The sequence below is a fragment of the Cupressus sempervirens genome, chromosome 8 (genome assembly GCF_028749045.1).
Source record: "Cupressus sempervirens isolate cs-2001-9-10 chromosome 8, ASM2874904v1, whole genome shotgun sequence".
Classification (NCBI taxonomy): Eukaryota; Viridiplantae; Streptophyta; class Pinopsida; order Cupressales; family Cupressaceae; genus Cupressus; species Cupressus sempervirens.
Genome location: NC_143125.1, coordinates 821,172,860 through 821,191,155, shown reverse-complemented (window position 1 = coordinate 821,191,155; position 18,296 = coordinate 821,172,860). Strand labels below are relative to the sequence as shown.

At 32.6% G+C, this 18,296-nt stretch overlaps 1 protein-coding gene across 4 annotated transcripts in view; it reads left to right on the top strand.

Moving 5' to 3' along the window:
* Positions 1 to 18,296, top strand: part of LOC149544918 (folylpolyglutamate synthase-like) — a 186,898-nt gene that overhangs the window by 130,677 nt on the left and 37,925 nt on the right. For all 4 annotated transcript variants that reach the window (XR_016355077.1, XM_089795462.1, XM_089795463.1 and 1 more), the window contains exons 6-10: positions 12,327 to 12,410; positions 13,455 to 13,511; positions 13,637 to 13,697; positions 16,458 to 16,504; positions 16,682 to 16,759. Coding sequence is in view for 3 of the 4 variants with exons in the window: in XM_089795462.1 (XP_089651588.1) it covers positions 12,327 to 12,410; positions 13,455 to 13,511; positions 13,637 to 13,697; positions 16,458 to 16,504; positions 16,682 to 16,759 (327 nt within the window). In the remaining variant the exon portion in view is untranslated. The remainder of the gene's footprint in view (positions 1 to 12,326; positions 12,411 to 13,454; positions 13,512 to 13,636; positions 13,698 to 16,457; positions 16,505 to 16,681; positions 16,760 to 18,296) is intronic.

Sequence of the window (18,296 nt, the reverse complement as noted above, 5' to 3'; positions counted from 1 at the left end):
CACAAGTCTAAATCAATCTTGGAACTAAGTCACTGTAATCTATGTGGGCCCATGCCAACTCTCTCTCTGGGAGGTTACTCCTATTACATAACCTTCATCGATGATTGCTTTAGGAAGACTTAGATCTTCTTTCTAAAGGTTAAAGAATCAAATGAAGTGTTATCAAAATTCAAAGAATTCAAAGAATTGGTGGAAAATCAAGTGTCAAAGAAAATTAAAACTCTAAGATCTGACGATGGGGGAGAATATACCCCTGAGAATTTCAAAGCCTTTTGTACATTTGTTGGGATTAAGAGGGATTATCCAGTACCTTATAATCCTCAACAAAATGGGTTAGCAGAAAGAAAAAATAGAACTATTGTTGAGGTGGCAAAAGTTATGCTTCATGATCAAAACATACACTTTTCATTCTGGGCAGAAGCCACTAATACTGCTGTATACATACAAAACAGATGTCCACACTCCATTTTAGAAAATATAACACCTGAAAAAGTCTTTACAGGAAATAAAGTTGACTTAAGTCATCTCAGGATCTTTGGTTTTCTTGTGTATATACATATACCTAAAGAAAGAAGAACTAAGTTAGAACCATCAGGAAAGGAATATTGTTGGTTATAGTGAAAACTCAAAAGGATATAGTCTATGTTCCTAGACAAAGATCAGTAGAAGTAAGCAGATATGTCATATTCGAGGAAAACACTACCTTAAAACTATCTATAAGCACAAATGATGAGCCCTCAACAAACTTAGATGAAAGTCCACAACCTGAAATTTAGATGGAGAATATATCAGAAAAAACGAGATTAGTACAAGATGCAGAAAATAAAAACATCTTAAATATCAAAAAGAAACCATTGTGGGCAAGAAAAATGATTGAAGAAAATAATATTGAACCAGATGAAATTACTAAGGAAGTCAAGAAAATAAAAAATAAATCATGTTATACTATAGTAGTAACTGAGCTCACTAAATCTGAACCTACAGCTTTTGAAGAAGCTCTAACTTGTCAAGCATGGAAAGATGCTATAGTTGAAGAATATCAATCAATACTACAAAATGATGTTTGTGTATTTAGACCTAAAGTCAAATTTGTTGTCTCTTCTAAATTACTATATAAAATCAAATATGTAGCAAATGGGAGCATTGAGAAACATAAAGCAAGGTTTTTTGCTCAAGGTTTTTCACAGAAGGCAGGTATTGATTATGAAGAAACTTTTGCCTCGGTTGCTCATTTCACTTCTGTCAGGACAATTCTTGCATTAGCAGCAGTGAAAGAATGGAAGGTGCATCAAATGGATGTGAAAACTGCATTTTGAAATGGAGTCATAAATGAAGAAGTTTATTTTGAACAGCTTGAAGGTTTTGTGATAAAAAATGAAAATTTTTATGTATGTAAATTAAAGAAAGTGTTGTATGGCTTGAAACAAACTCCTTGAGCTTGGTATGAAAGAATTGACAACTATCTCATCAAATTAGGATATTCTAAAAATGAAGCTGACCCTAATATCTATTTTAAAACTTCTAATGGAGATATGATCATATTGGTTCTTTATGTTGATGGTCTCTTGATAACTGGTGAAGATCATCTTATTGGTAAATGCAAACAAGACCTTGCTGCTGAATTTGACATGAAAGGCCTAGGGCTGCTACATTATTTTTTGGGCCTAAAAGTATGTCAAAAGGAAGATTACATATTCTTAAATCAAAGAAAATATACTCAAGATATTTTGAATAGATTTGGGATGATGGACAGCAAGCCACTTACAATTCCAATGGAAACTAATCTACACAAGCTAAAAGAGGAAGCATCACATTTAGAATCTATTGATCCTACCCTCTACAGACAAATTATTAGATCTCTCATGTTTTGGTAAACATTAGACCTGATATCCGTTATTGCATGAATGTACTAAGTCACTTTATGTGTGAACCTAAGAAAATACACTTGATGGTTGCTAAACATATTTTGAGATATCTAAGTGGCACTAGTGATCTTGGACTAAAGTCCATAAATGTTGAAATCAAACTTGAAAGCTATATTGATTTTGATTGGGCTGGTTGTTCCATAAATCACAAGAGTACCACCGATGTTGCTTTAGCCTCGGATCAACAATGATATCATGGTTCAGTAGAAAACAACCTGCAGTTGCTTTGAGTTCTACTGAAGCAAAATATATGACAGCCTCCATGGGAGCATGTGAAGCAGTTTGGTTAAGGAAACTATTATTTGGATTATTTGGAAAGAAGTTAGATTCCACTATGATCCATTATGAGAATCAGAGTTGCATCAAACTTTCAACAAATCTAGTGTTTCACAATCGGTCAAAGTACATCGAGACTCCTTACCACTATATCAGAGACATGGTTGACAGGAATGTGATCAAGCTGATCTATGTTAACACAAATGATCAAAATGCTGACGTTTTCACTAAACCTCTTGCAAGAGTGAAAATAGAGTATTTTAGATCTAAACTTGGTATGACAAATATGCAATTACATTCTTTTGTAAATTTATTCATGAATATTATATTAAATTATTGTTTGCAAACTTGTTAAATGAAAGGTGACGATCTTTCATATTTTGTTAAAGGTCTCTATTGTAAGGTGACGATCTTATCAATAAATGACCGAACTTTTAATACCAAAAGTATTGAAGGTTATTGGTGTCATTGTTATAGGTTAGATTCTACCGGACACATTGATATCCATCATGATTATAGGCCGGATCTTGCCAGACATCATGAAAATTATTGGTATCATTGTTATAGGCCGGAATCTGTCGGATACATTGATATCCATCATGATTATAGGCCGGATCTTGCTGGACATCATGAAAATCAGCTATTATGATTCTTTAGACCAGATTTTGTCGGATACCATATCCTATCAGATATAATCATACTTAACTGTATGTAGAAGTTTCAATCCCTCATTGCTAAAGAGGTAGTGTTAAGAATATTAGCATCTAAAGTATTGAAACTTATATATATATATATATATATATAAAATTACTGTTTGTTTAATATTGCCGCTTCTCATCTTAAACACATTGTCATTACTTCCGAATATGTATTGATTAGTTCAGAACTGTCTATTGTCGATTAACATTATATTAAGATAATGATAGGCAGTAATGACAGTTGTCACCGAATGGGTCACACCACGTGGGTTATTGGGTGAGGTCCTGTATTCAGTATTGTGTTTGGTTTGTAGTCGGGTCTCCCATCCCATGACATATATTAGTTTATATTTTGGCTAACTAATCAGGATAAACCAGTGCCAATTCATATGTATATTGAGGCATGACCACATAGGGTCATGCCCCTACTTGGTGATGCTTCAATATGTATGTATCAACTCCTATCTCATATCTGAAGACCATATCAATAGCGTGACATACTGATCTCAGATAAGAATAGTATATTATCACAGCAAGAATATAGAAAGTCTGACATTGTATAAGGAAGACACCAGTCTACTATAATCTAGAATACAAAACAAACACTTTGATAAGTCTACATCAACCACGATCTATTAAAACTTATACTATCTACTCTTTCCTTCCACAACATCATATCATTACCTTCAAACACATACTCACAGATTCTTATTTTCAAAAACTTGAGATTTACTGGTCTCTTCAGATGCTTCTAGCACCCTTCCTTTCAACATATCATGCAACTCAGCCATTGTTACTATTTTCATCTTTTGCCTTCTTTTTTGAATAATCATCTTTATGGGCCACTTCAGCTTCTTTCTCATCAACCAATTCCCAATTGTTCCTTGGTATTCTTCCCCAATACACTTCTGCACTACAAGTTTAATACTTTCTTCCCATTCTGCCATTCTTCTAACAAACTCTGCTTTAACCATATCTTAATGTCTTTCATTTCACCTTCTGAGTTTTCTGTTGCATCTTGCTCTCTCTTTTAGTTTCTCGTTTTGCTTTGTGTGATACCTCATCTAGGTCTTTTAGCATTCAGGATATTTTACTTCAATTTGTCAAAAACAATACATAAACTTGCAAACTTTCCTTGCCCAGACCTTTTGGCTCTCAAACTTCTTTTCCCAAACCTTTTTGGCTCTGTACCAAAACTAATGCAGATAAAAAAAATCTTTTGATACAGTGTTTTTTAAAAAACTGGTTCATTTCAAACAATGATTAAATGCATTCTAGTCCATATTTGAAACATAATTATGGCAGTCTAATGTGCATTCAACAAGGGAAAACCAGCATGATGCATGCGTTCCTTGATGTTTCGGTCATTTTACAACATATTCTATTGTTTCCCAACCGATTTTGTTGACCCAAAGTATAGATCCTATCAAACCCTTGAGGCACTAGAATTTTTAAGGCTGTTTTACTGTGAAATGCAAAGAACAGTCATCCATGGCTTCCACAAAATAAATAATGAATTCAATCGCTTCTGTGGGATTGAAGATAACATAATTAAAAACTCTCTCCCCAATTTTTATCAAGATCCAACAGTGGAAAATGAAGTTATGAATTTTTCCCAGAACTGGTAACGTCAGGTCAGATCTAGGGCTGTTTGCACAAAAATTGCTCCAACTCATTCAAATCTGTAATGATCCATTTGAGGGCCATTAAATTTTAAATCATAACTGTGCATATATTTTATGTTTTTTCCTCTTGATGATCCCTTACCAACTTTTTTATTCTCTTTTTATATATTGCAATGGTAAGAGTTGTGTCTTTTTGTAATATAATAGTTATATTAATAATATAAGTGTATTAACATATATTATATTAATAGGTAATTATTAATTATATATTATTTTTAATGATTATATATTATTTATTATATTAATTATAGAAATTATTATTAATATTAATGAGACTTATAATTTATTATTAATTTAATTAATATTATGTAATCTTATATTAAAGATACCATTAGACTATTATATTAAAGAATTATATATTATTATACATATTTGAGATATATCCAATATATATATATATATCACATATACTTAATATTATTTATCTTATTTGTTATAATTAATATTTGTATTATCATAATAATTTAATATTATTATTATTTCAATATGTATGTCTATAGTGATACATATATATATATATATATATATATATATATATATATATATATATATATATATATATATATATTATAATTTATATTCAACCTTAATATTATTATTTTAGATCTAAATATATCCAATAATATATATTAAAGATATTTAATATTATTTATCTTATTATAAATAATATTTGTATTTTTAAAATAGATAATAATAATAATTTAATAATCTAATATTGGTATTTAATCCTTATTTCCTATTAAAACTCAATTTGAAATTGGGGATATCACAAAATCTTCATAAATTGCACGAAATAAAAACATTAGAAAGCTAAGACTCTCTACTTTCATCTTCAATTGGTTTCAGGGTTGTATTGGAACATACAGTATCATACCATTCAAAATACTAGTCTGTTAACAAGAAAAAAAAAAACATAGAAAACTAGTGTGCAGTGACTCAAAATAAGTTATATTTTCATTCCAAATTTATCTAGCCCCTGAATTTGATTTAGGAGGCCATATATTCCTTTACAATCAATTCCCATCGTTACAACCAGACAACCATTTTGTTAATGATTATAATATTTTTAACAACTTTGACAAAGTTGATTGACAACTTCTGTGCACCTTTTACAATTTACAACAACTTGAAAACTTTCCAAAATGGATCAACATGATCCCAAATGGTCATGACTTTATTAGGCTCAAAAACACCTAAACACACTAAAAACCAAAAAGTAACATAATGCATGCTTATGAGGCTCCTGATGCCCCTGCATCATGTGCAAAACTATGTAAGGGTTCTACATTTGAGCAGCCTGAAGCATAAGGCTGGTAAATCAAAGTACCCCTTAAGAAATCTTACAATGGAGCTTTTTAATAATGTTCAAGTTTTATGTATTTACTTGATGATGTAAGAACAATGAATAATCTTCATGAGATCTTCAATGAAGCATTTGAATAATGTTTATCTATTTATGGTTCCTTGCTAAGAATGTAAGAATCAGATCATATTAGCATTGGATATTGAACTTTTTAGAAAATAATTGTATTAAAAATCTATGTGGTTCCAATACCTCAACAATGTCAAAGTGAATAGGATGGCCCTCATTCAATGCGATTTTGACCAAATAAGTAAGATTTTTATGTATTTACTTGATGATGTGGAATTGCCTTTAAATTAGTGGCAATGTGGGTGTAGTTATGTTCAATAAATAAATTTTGATATCTAATTGCTCTCAATTTTAATCATTTATAACAATTTATGTGACCAAATATATTAAATACTATGGGTTGGAATGGAATATCTATTAGAGTATTGTAATGCTTCTTTAATGATCATCTTAGTTAGTCTTTACTTAGCTTCTATTTTTGTCATTAGTTTACAATTATTTCTTTTAGAAACATCATCTTTGTAAATCTATGTAAGAAACTTTCATCATCTTTGTTTAATGCAACATTGATTTACCATATCATAGTATCAAAGTGGGTCAATGAGATTTTATAATACTTGGTGGTTTTTAAAAGAAAAAATTGAGTCTCTTTTGTTCTCAAATATTTTTCGAGAAATTTGTTTATGTTTTTTTTTTAAAATAAAAATCGTTGGAGGTATTTTATGAATATTTTGTAGTTAGTCTTCGAAGGTTCTTGTTGAAAATTGCGAGCCTGGTCAAGGGTTTTAGTCGTGTGATTTCTTGGTTTGAGCAAAAGTCTTTGATTTTTGAGGGTTACATGCATAGTTGGAAAACTCACAAAAGTAAAAAGCTTGCCAAGGCCTAAAAAATAAATTTGGGGAAAACTCAACCAGTTTTTGGCAAAAACTTGGCAACTTAAAAGATTGCTTAAATTTAATTAGAAACACATTTTTTTGACAAAATTCAATGAGAAGATACATCCAATAAGTAAATAAATGAGAACACAAAAGACACAAGCTTAGTCTATGTTGTCCTGCATTTTGTCAACAACAAATGTAGGTAACAGTACAAAACTTTTCAACTAAGTTTTGCATTTCTACGAGTTTTGATCATTATTTAATTGGCCGATATTGATCAACCAATCAACCCCAATTGATACAATGAATCCTTTTACTGAAAGCTTTTGTCAAGTCTTTTTTGTTTTTTTTGTTTGTTGAACCTATGCTTAATTTTTAAAACTTTCAAAGTTATGTGTTTGTTTGCTTGCTTTTGGTCTTTTGGTTTTGCTCAAATCATTGCTTTTAGTTTTCCCTTTGATTCGGTATATTTTAGAGCTTAATTGGACTTGACAGTCAAAAGATATGACCATATAAGTGCCCAAAAGGTGGACTCTCCAGATGCAATTGCATATTTAAAATATCTTGTTATATTTAAAAGTTGAGATTCACTTTTTGAAAAATATTATGTTTTTAAATTACTTTATCACTTAAGTGACTTTAGAGCACTTTATGTTATATTTTCATGTTGAGTTGCTTTCGAAAATTTTAACTTAAGTGACTTTATTAACTATATAGTTTGATTTTATTTTTGAGTTATTTTATGTTTTAATTTATAACATCTAATTAAATATTATTTTTTGAATGATATTTGTACATAGTAATTAAACTATATAGTGTAAATATTATTTTTGACCCAATTAAGTGATATTTCCTCAAAAATCAATTAAACATGTGCTTAATTCATCACTTAAGTTGTGCATTACATGTCTTTCAACCCAAATACATGTAAATGTGTAAATGCCTCTAGAGACCACGTTTTTGCACTAAAAGGCATTTTATATGCTTTTAAAAATATGTAATGGTCATTCTAGAGTGAGACTTGCATACTTTAAAATATGCAATCACCCTCCAAGAGTTCATTTTGCACTAAAAAGCATATTATAACATGTTTTTAAAAAATGCATTGCTCCTAGAATGCGTTTTGCATCTTAAGGGCAAATGCGTGTTTTTAAAATATGTCATTGCACTCCCAAAGTGCGTTTTGCATCTATTTTATGCATTGGAAAAGATAGAACCTGAATTTGAAGATACAAAAACTTCATGTTTTCCCCCTCTAAGAACACGTTTTTCATAAAGCATGCTTAGATCTGCTCATATAATGGCTTGAAAACTCCAAGATCAAGGTCGTTTTTTGCATATTTTTGCATTCCCATGCATTTTGATGACCTAGACGTTGAATCTCATGCAAAAAATGTTGTATTTTATGGTGTTTTGGAGCCACATTTTTGCTGAAAATGCCCAGAAAATTGGGTTTTTCATACACGTTTTTGCATTTGGATTCATGCTATATCATTTGCGGAAGACTTTTTTGCATTTCCAAGTCAAAAATGATCAATATATATGCATTTGTGAGCCATGTGTTTTATAAAAATGCCCAGAATCAACATTTCCAGCCCATAAATATGCATTAGGAAGGGGCGTTTTTAAGTTTTAATGCATATATATGCATGTGGAGATCACATTTTTGCCTTTTCTTTCCAAATGTGACTCATTTACATGCATTTGGAGGGCATGTTTTTCCTCAAAAACGTCCCAATAGATGCATTTCATCAAAAACATTTTGTATTTGGGGGTTTAAAGATCACGTTTTTGGCATTTGCATACAAAAATGACCATTCATTTCACATCAATGTCCATCACTTGCAAGATTGAAGAAGTCAACATTGTTGTTTGAGAATCTGGATTTGGAGGAGAATTCGTCTTCAAGTCTATAATTCTTGCTATTTTGGCTCTTTGATCTCCACTTATGTGGACATTTTCGATCTTGCTTATTAATTCATGTTTATCTTGCTATTTTGTTGCATATTTTAGCTTGATGTTGCACACTTGTCCAAAGATGTGCCATAGTGCATTTTGCCCTTAAATATGACAAAAACTCTATTTTTCACACATTTGGATTTTCCCCAAACTCCAAATTTGAATTTGCACATAAATCCAACTTGCTTGTTGACATGTTTGAGTTTAAGATCAAAGGTAAGTATTTGTTTTGTGTGTTTTTTTATTTTGCTTGTTTGTTTGCTTGCTTTGGCATCCTTGTTGGGAAGAAGTTGAGAAATCCTACCCAAGAATGTAAATGCATCCGCACCATTCCATCTTTCACCCTTTTATGCAAGTGCATCGTTTCGTTCCCCATCTATCATAATATGCTGTTGCACATTGCATCTCATTCTTCACATGTGATTACATCTCATCCTCCATGCACACTTACATGTAATCTCATTCTTTATTCCCACTTACATGCATTTCCATCCTTCGAATCTATATGCATGATCACATTACATATAAATCATTCTACATGTAATTACATCTGGAGAATCCAACTTTGGTAGTCTTTAAATATCAAAGTCGTCTTTTGCACGCATTCATATGCATCCCAACTTGCATTCTTGGCCATACCCACGAAAGTCCATCTTTGCCCACATGCAATCCTTGAGAGACCGATTTTGGCCCCTTTCACCCAAACACATATGCTTTCAGGTTCATCTCCAGCCATTATACGTGTTCCGTAAGTATCTAACCCATACTTCGAACACCCGCCCCTCATGGATTTGTAATTGTAACTCAAATCCCAAAGCTTTCATGGATCCGATCTCATTGGAAGATGTTTCCATCTTCATGTTGCAGCGCAATCTTCAAGATGTCAAAGCTTCTTCAAAGATCAGAGACATCTCGTTGAAAAGATATGCTTTGATCTTTGAGATGCAATAATTCATTTGGTCTCCATTTCCCCAATGGTTGTCTGAGAACCTAAGCTCGTGTGGGAATGCATCAAGTGCTTTGCTTCAAGAAAAAGAAAAGAAAAGAAAGTTAGTTGCAGGTGCTAATAGAGAGTTGTTCTGAGTTTACATGTGGATGCTATCGAGAAGGTTTTTAAAGTATCAAAGACTCTAGAATGTGCCAATCTACAAAGGACAATTCATGACAACTTGAACGAGAAAAAACTTGATCACATCAAGTTTCAAATGGCAGCTAGAAACCCATCAAAGAGAATGTAGTGATGTGGAATACAGGAACTCTCGATCCTATTATCATCCGTGATTACATCATGAAGTAGAAGGCTTTTGCTGATAGTCTACAAGATTGATTCTTTGAGAATCAACAATCTCGTACTTTCTTCAAGTGTTTTTCATGTTTATAGATTGGAGGGGATGTATTGCATGAAATTATCTAGTTACATGTCCTCATGACACGGAATCCAACAATTTCCCTCATCTAGTTAGACTAGGTCAAAGTTGGTTGAGTTGCTCCCACTTTTTCTTCCATCTTTTTCTCAACTCCTTTGCCTATATTGTAAAAATCATCTTTTGTTGTATGCAAGAAAGCTTTGCCAAACTTGTGCAAGCATGACTTTGATTATGTAGTACCAATCTAGGAGAAAAGTGAATAAAAGAAGCAATTGGATTCGAAGCTTTAACTGTAATTTGTGTCTATTGTCTTTGATTCATGTTATTATTGTGTGTTTAATCATAGATCATAGTGAGTTAAGAAGCAATCAGAGCCGAAGCTTTGACTGGGAGTGGTTGTGGTAATGCATAGATTAGAAGCTTTGACTGTAGCTTGTATTACCTCCTTCTCAATTCATAAAAATAATTAGAATTCACTACTTCTGGAAGTCTTTGCGCCCCAACGGTAGATGTTATTCTTATTGAATAGATTAAAACAAGACTTCGAGTCAAACTGGTACACTTTCAGCTAGCCTTTGATTTAGTATTAGTTTATCAGTGTCATCATTTTCAACTATAGATAGAAGTGTAGTTAGAGATTTCGTCTTGCCCATTACTCATTCTGTAGGTAACTGGATTCTGTTCTGAAGGTTAAGAGGAAAGAATATTCTAATACGCTTTCAAAATCTCTTAACTCCTTACTTACCTTGAGTTGATCCAAGGAATAGTGAGAAGGGGGAACCTTCCCTTTAAGGTAGGAGAGATTGTGTCTGGTTTGTTGTGGCTGGTTATCCTATTTTGCGACTGAATTTTGCCCAAATTGTTGGTTGCAAAATATCCACCCAACAGTCTAGATATATCTAAACACAAAGTGGGTACAAAATTGGATTCTCGTGAGTAAGTACATCATTGCGATTACATCTTCGTCCTCCCAACTCTAGTAAAAACTAAGGGAGAGGGAGAACTAGAGTGTCTAGTCTTAGAAGTTTGCATTGGGTATGACTGTGCCTCCTCGCTTGGTATGTCTGACTCAGTTTGTGGTTCGTCCTCAATCCTAGATGTAGCTCTACCTCTAGCTTCTCCTGGCACTAGCAATGACTACTAATTCAATTCAATATCATCCAATGTGAAAACAAATCTACCCCCCTCCTCTGTAGCCTGCCTCTTCTAGAAACTTGTTTGCAAGTGTTTGAAATACAAGTGTTTCGAAGCCTATTTTCTACCTCTCAACAAAATACAAGTGAAGAATGAGAAATGAAATTAATTTGGGCCATTTTTTCCCTTTAGGTGGTAATGTAAACCTATGATCATGTTTTTAAGAAAAAATGGGCAAGTACTCAATGAGTTTTTGCTGAAAATCCCACAAGTTTTTGGCACCAGTAAAATTTGTAAAAAGTTGTTGGGCCAAAAAACTTGGCCAATTTTGGCAACTTGGAGAGTACTCTGCCAGTAGTACATCTATGGTTACATGTACTTGCATATTTTTTTGTATTTCCTTGCATGTTCTTGAGATGGACTGGTTGGTTGATGTTTGTTTAATTATATATGTATGATTAGAAATAATAGGTGATTTCAATAACTCAAAAAGGTTAGAGTGCATTGGATGGCCCTCGTTCGATCCCAATTGACCTAATGAAGGATCTTATAGAACTCAAATTTTATATATTTACTTGATGATGTCACCAATGTAAATGGAGCTGCTTTTAAAACAGTGGCAATGTGGATACAATAATGAGCGATATATATATATATATATATATATATATATATATATATATATATATATATATATATATATATATATATATATATATATTGATATCTTATTGCTGTAATCCTACTGCTTTTATAACAATTTCTGTGACCAAATATATTAAATATATGGGGTAAAAGGAATATCTAGAGAGAGGCCTTGAGATAGACTAGGTGGTTGATCTTGAGATAGGCTAGGTGGTTGATGTTTATTTTGTTACATGTGTACGACTAGAAATAAAAAGGACTCCTAGCTAATCATTTTTTGGTATAGTATTTTATTTGTTGTAATTTTTATCTAATCTCGAGTTTTATCTTTGTTTATTTCCTTTTTGAAGCTAGTAACTTAAGTATGGATGTATGCTCCTCTTGCAGGATAATTGTACAAAGGATGTGCCCATGCCCAATTATTTCCGGTTACTCACTCTTGTGGCCATCAAAATATTTTCAGCAGAGAAGGTGAGGAATTGTATTTTTAAGCTTGATTTTATTGTTTTTCTATAGTTATTTTGAAGGTTCACTTATTTTGAAGGTTCACTTTGTTCTGATTCAAAACTATTGTTTGATTATCTGTCATTGTGTTTGCATATTTATGTTTGTCATCTGAGTGTTTTAGAACACTTGTAGTTGGGGAAGTGGATTAGCTCACCGAAATAATTAAACCTCTCCATCAATTCCGCTTATTATAAATTCATTTTTTTTGGAAGATCAAAAAAGAAATGATGGAAGTTCATTCCATGCAAGATATGGTTTGTCTCCACTAATTACATATGAGCCTGTTAATACTGCATGTTAAGTGCTGGTATAAGTGGAACATCGTAGGTGGAAAAGGGTTCATTTCTTGTTGATCTGACTTATTTAAAATGATGACTATTAAGAAGTAATAATGGAAACTGAAGCACTGTTATGAAAAATTATAATGAGATAATAGATATGGAGCAATGTGATGAAATGTTATATCAATTGGTTTTGATAAAAATAGAAACAGTCTAGATGTTCATGAAACATTCTAGATGTTTATGTCATCAGTCTATTACTTTCTGTTTTCCTGTTGTTATTTACTGTTTTCTGCATATATTATCTTATCATAATAGTTGGAAAGGATACCTAGACTCAAAGGATGTCATAAAATTGTGAATTGTCTAACAAAGGGGTGGGTTACAAATTTTAAATCTTAATTTTTGTTACTATTAAGAAGCCTTCCTGAAATATATATCTATAATTGTTTGTTGTGATTTATTTTGAGTAAAATTATATAATAAATTTTGTTATTCCTGTAGTTAAGGGAGAACCAGTAATTCAAAACTGGAATGTGTGATAGAGGCAGTTCTGGAATGCACTGTTTTGACATCTAACTTTGATATACTATTTTGGTTATAAGAGAGATGCATTATGATTGCACATGATTCTCACAATATCATATTCATTAGAGAGATATATTTGTGAACAATTGATAGTTGAATATTAAATTTAGGAAAGCAAGTAAAATTTTAATAATTTCAGGTTGATGTTGCAATTTTGGAAGTAGGACTGGGAGGAAAGTACGATGCCACAAATGTGGTAATATAAGCTTTCTATTTCCTTTGTTCTAATTTGGAAATTTTTGTATCTTTATAGTATCAGTAGCCACGACAGATGGCATCACAGATTAGTACAAAGAATTCTAATAGGGTATTTCTTGTCAGGTGAAGTCACCTGTTGTTTGTGGGATAGCTTCACTAGGATTTGATCACATGGAGATTTTAGGTACGGTCCATAATATTTTCTTAATCATGAACACTGATAAATTGTGTATATTGCTGTGTAGCTGTTTATGAAGAAATCTTAGAATGAAAAAGCCACTTCTTATTTTTGCATTCCTCTTATAAATATGGACATTAATATATATAATTATTTTTGTGTTGTCTTTTCCCATCTCCAGAGAAAAGAGATTCATTCTGAGGATTCTAGTTCTGCCTAATTCAAAGTAACCACTTAATTATTAGCATTTTTTAGTAGGCATCATCTTTCTTAATAGAATTCCTTTAGTTGGGCTCCAATCAAAGCCATTATAAATGACAACGCATCCAACAATCTCACTCTAAGATCAATGACCATATCTTCAACAGTCTCCCTTTAACAAAATGCACATTGACATCAATGACAATGTTTTTAACGCCTCTGTTTTTCTCTAATGTTGAGTAAAAGCCAATAGCTCTAACAAATTTTAAGCACAACGTTAGAGAGCTTTGAGAAAGTAGATGAATCAGTTAAACATCCATCCAAGTCTTTTTCAGTATGCATATCCTTGGATGCACAAAACAAATTACATATAGTAATATTGCTATCAGGATTTAACCGTGTGATTTTTGAGTCAAACTCATTGATCCATATATTCATGAGTAGTGATTTGACATGAATCCATCTCTCATGAGAATAAATGGAACACTTAGCACTCATTGGATCTAGGTGATGCTCACAGGGGTGAAGCACTGGGACTTCCTGGGAGTTCACCCATCCCAGTACTACTCCAGCCTGAGCGCGCTTAACTATGGAGTTTCCTCCATGGTTAAACCCAAAGCTTGCAACCCCATTTGCAAAACCTTCACCAAGTGTTGTGCCTTATGAACCATTCATTAGAAAGCCACTTAAGCTCATCAATTGATAAGTAGGAGATAATTTCCACAGCAAGTCAAATTGTGATATTGCTATCAGGATTTAACTGTGTGATTTTTGAGTCAAACTCATTGACCCATATATTCATGAGTAGTGATTCGACATGAATCCATCTCTTATGAGAATAAATGGAACACTTAGCACTCATTGGATCTAGGTGATGCTCACAGGGGTGAAGCACCGGGACTTCCCGAGAGATCACCCATCCCAGTACTACTCCAGCCTGAGCACGCTTAACTACGGAGTTTCCTCCATGGTGGAAATTATCTCCTACTTATCAAATTACATATAGTTCATCTTATTGTCTTCGTTCATCCAAGATGTAAAGTGCCTGTTTTAATGACAAAAGTATCTGAGATAATAATTACTGATGACACTATCCTATGTTTGACCCTTATATTAAAGAAAATTTAACAATTTTAAGGAATCCTAATAAAATATCAGAGCTTTGTAGCAGTACACAGATGAGTCGAATTATTTCCCAATCTTTTAAAATATTCGACGGAGGTAAACTTCTGTAGCCTCCTTGAGTTTTTTTTGAAGTTGTCTTCTTTGAACTTGTAATATGCAGTCTTCCTTGGGCTTTTATAATTTTATTTGTATTTTTTCTGATTTTGTTTGAGTTATTTGAATCATAGACGGCAAACTCGCAGATTACTCGGTGAGTTTTAAACACTCGCCGAGCATTTAAGCTGGGCGAGTAAATCCCAGAAAAACTCGTAGAAATAAAAACTCGGCTGTTGGGAAAAAACTCGGCGATTACTCGGCGAGTTTTTACTAAAAACTCGGCGATTTTTTTTTAAAAACTCGGCTGCATTGTTTGATGCCAAGAACTATTTACTATTTTGCTTCCTGCCATGAGCATTCCGCATGAGAATGCAATTTTGTACGCATTGTGCATTTATATATATCTAAACTCTGCTTGTTTCTTTTGTATTCTCTTTAATTAACTTATTAGATGCATCTTCTCATTAAATTTTGCAAAATAAATGTATTTTTAATTAAATTTCAGCTGTTTTTTGAAGTTCCCGAGTTTTCCCGAGTTTTTTTTTTGAATCGCCGAGTTTTTCCCGATTAAACTTTTGGGGGGCTTGGCGAGTTTTCCAACTATGATTTGAATTGTTTTCTCATTATATACAAACAATGACAATAATATAGTAGATAAAAAGAGAATATTGGAACACCTATACAAACTCAAGAATGAACTGAAATTAGAAATAACACTGCTGGAAAATCCAGATTTAATTTGTAATAATAATTCTCTATTTAACTGGATTTGACGTGCACCGTAATTTTGCTTCAATTGCAAATTATGCAATCATTTTCCTTCACATGCCAAATTAAAAACATATGCAATGATCTTCAGTAAGATTCTCTCATACCATTAATTAGCCACTGCCATTTCAACAATGGGAATACTCCCTTGTCCTTACACGTGTGTCTTATTTTTTATTTATGGAAAGTGATCTTATGAGCCATCCTATTCTTTGGGGTGGAACTTGACACCAAAAGTGTATCTTGTTTCTTATGCAGTTCTCACGTCCGTCCAACAAAAAACATGTGCACATGTCATTCATTAACACACAATTATTTTATTAATCAGCTAGTGTTTGTGTTGTAACTGTCTTGAAATATGAGTCAATACATTATTTGTAGAAACAATTAATAGCAATGGAAATAAACATGCCTGGAAAGTTCTGTTGATAAGCAATATCTAAATAATTATATAGGTAATCTTGTCTAACTTGTTATATCTTTGTTTTCTAATAATATATTTTGCCCTCTTTTTAGATTGAACTTTTACCATAGATAAAAGCAACGGAGTCAACTTATTCATATGTTTGTAAACAGGGAATACTCTCTCACAAATTGCCGGTGAGAAAGCAGGAATTTTTAAGGTGTGATTTATTAACTCAATTATGAGGTTTAGGTTTATTAAACTAGGTTTTGTCTTCATGATGTAATTATGGATTCTGTAGTCTCAGAGCTTAACCCTTAATCAAATATGCATTGTAAATAGAAGTTTAACATTAGCATATGTTAAATTTTTACTTAGGATCTCTTATGACATGCAGCCTGGAGTCCCAGGCATCACTGTACCTCAACCAGTAGAGGCAATGGAAGTTCTCAAGGATAAGGCTTCTGAATTATCGGTGATTTATATTTCCTCTTTCTAATTAATGAATATAGAATTTCAGAACACAATTGGACTTTGTATTTTCAACATTGTTTTGATGTTTTTTAACATATTGAATTATTGTAAACAACAAAATGCTTAGATTTACATACTAATTCATTATTATGTCTATTCCTCAATATTAGGTTTTAATACAATAAACTTTATTTTCAAAGAAAAACGATACTGCTTCTCCAATTACCTACATTTTACAAGTGATCAACAAAGGATATCAAAGTATTAAGTCTTGAAATATGACCAATCTAGCTTGGTCATAGCGATAATTGCATGGAATGGCTCAATCAAAATTGTAGCTTGGATGTGTTTTTATTAAGATATGATAGCGTTGGTCAGAATCCAAGGATATACTGACATTGGCAGCTGTATGCACATGTGTGTGCATGTATGTATACCGGTTCACCATGTGAACTGATATACATGCATACACACACATGCATAGACATTAAAATTAACTTGCCATAAATTTTTGTGAGATCATCCTTGTATTAAACTGATATTATCCATATCACCCTAAGTATGAAAATCAGAGTGATCAGATTTATCTATCTCTTGGATCGGGCTGTAAATCCCTGATCAATATCAATCATGTGTGCTACAGAATGGATCGAGTGAATGATCCATCACTCATGTCAGATCAGAGTCTCTTAGTGATATTTTTTAGCATATAATCATGCCTGATAACCATCGGGTGCATGTGCAAAAGGTTCAATAATTAATCATACCCAGACGAGTTTGTTTAATGCATTAGACTTTGCCTTCGTGTCTCTTTTAAGAGACATATGCTTGAATAGTTACAACTGTTCCTCCTTATGCCTTTTGGAGATATTATATTAGTTGACCGATTCCACAGAGAATATCATAGAAATCAATAAATGAATACATCTCTTCAGATTGGGACTGCGGTACAATAATCAGATCACATACCAATTAGGTTGTACAATTACATTTTCTGTGATCTAGTGTTAGTTTTCCTACTTGTCGGATGAAAAATTAATACATTATCACAATGTGTGAGTTGGTGGATCCATTCACGTGATTAGTAGTGGTAACTCTCTAGAAGTTCCAACTAGTATTTGATGCAAAGGAAGTGTTTGTTGCATTTCATTGTTAAGAGCAAATATGAAAAATATGGCCAAGACATATTCAAGCTAAATTTTCCTATGTTACCAGATTCTCTCCCCCCAACCCCGCATGCAGAAACAGATACATCTTGAGGTGGAGATGGAGCCAAATGCTCTCTATAAATGCCTAGGAAATGCACCTCCAGGCTGTGAATGCTCTATGGATGCGTTGGAATGCATCCACAGCCTTAGAATGCATTTCCTTGGCTCCTCCCGCACGCATCCAAGGGCATCCGAGCAGAGAAACATCAATACTGACATCAAAATGAAAAAAAGCACAACTTTAAGTCACTTAAAACATGTCTTTTTTAACATTTGTTTTGCTCTAACACCTAGAATGACCCTAGTAGAGGTCATTCATTGTTCTTTCAT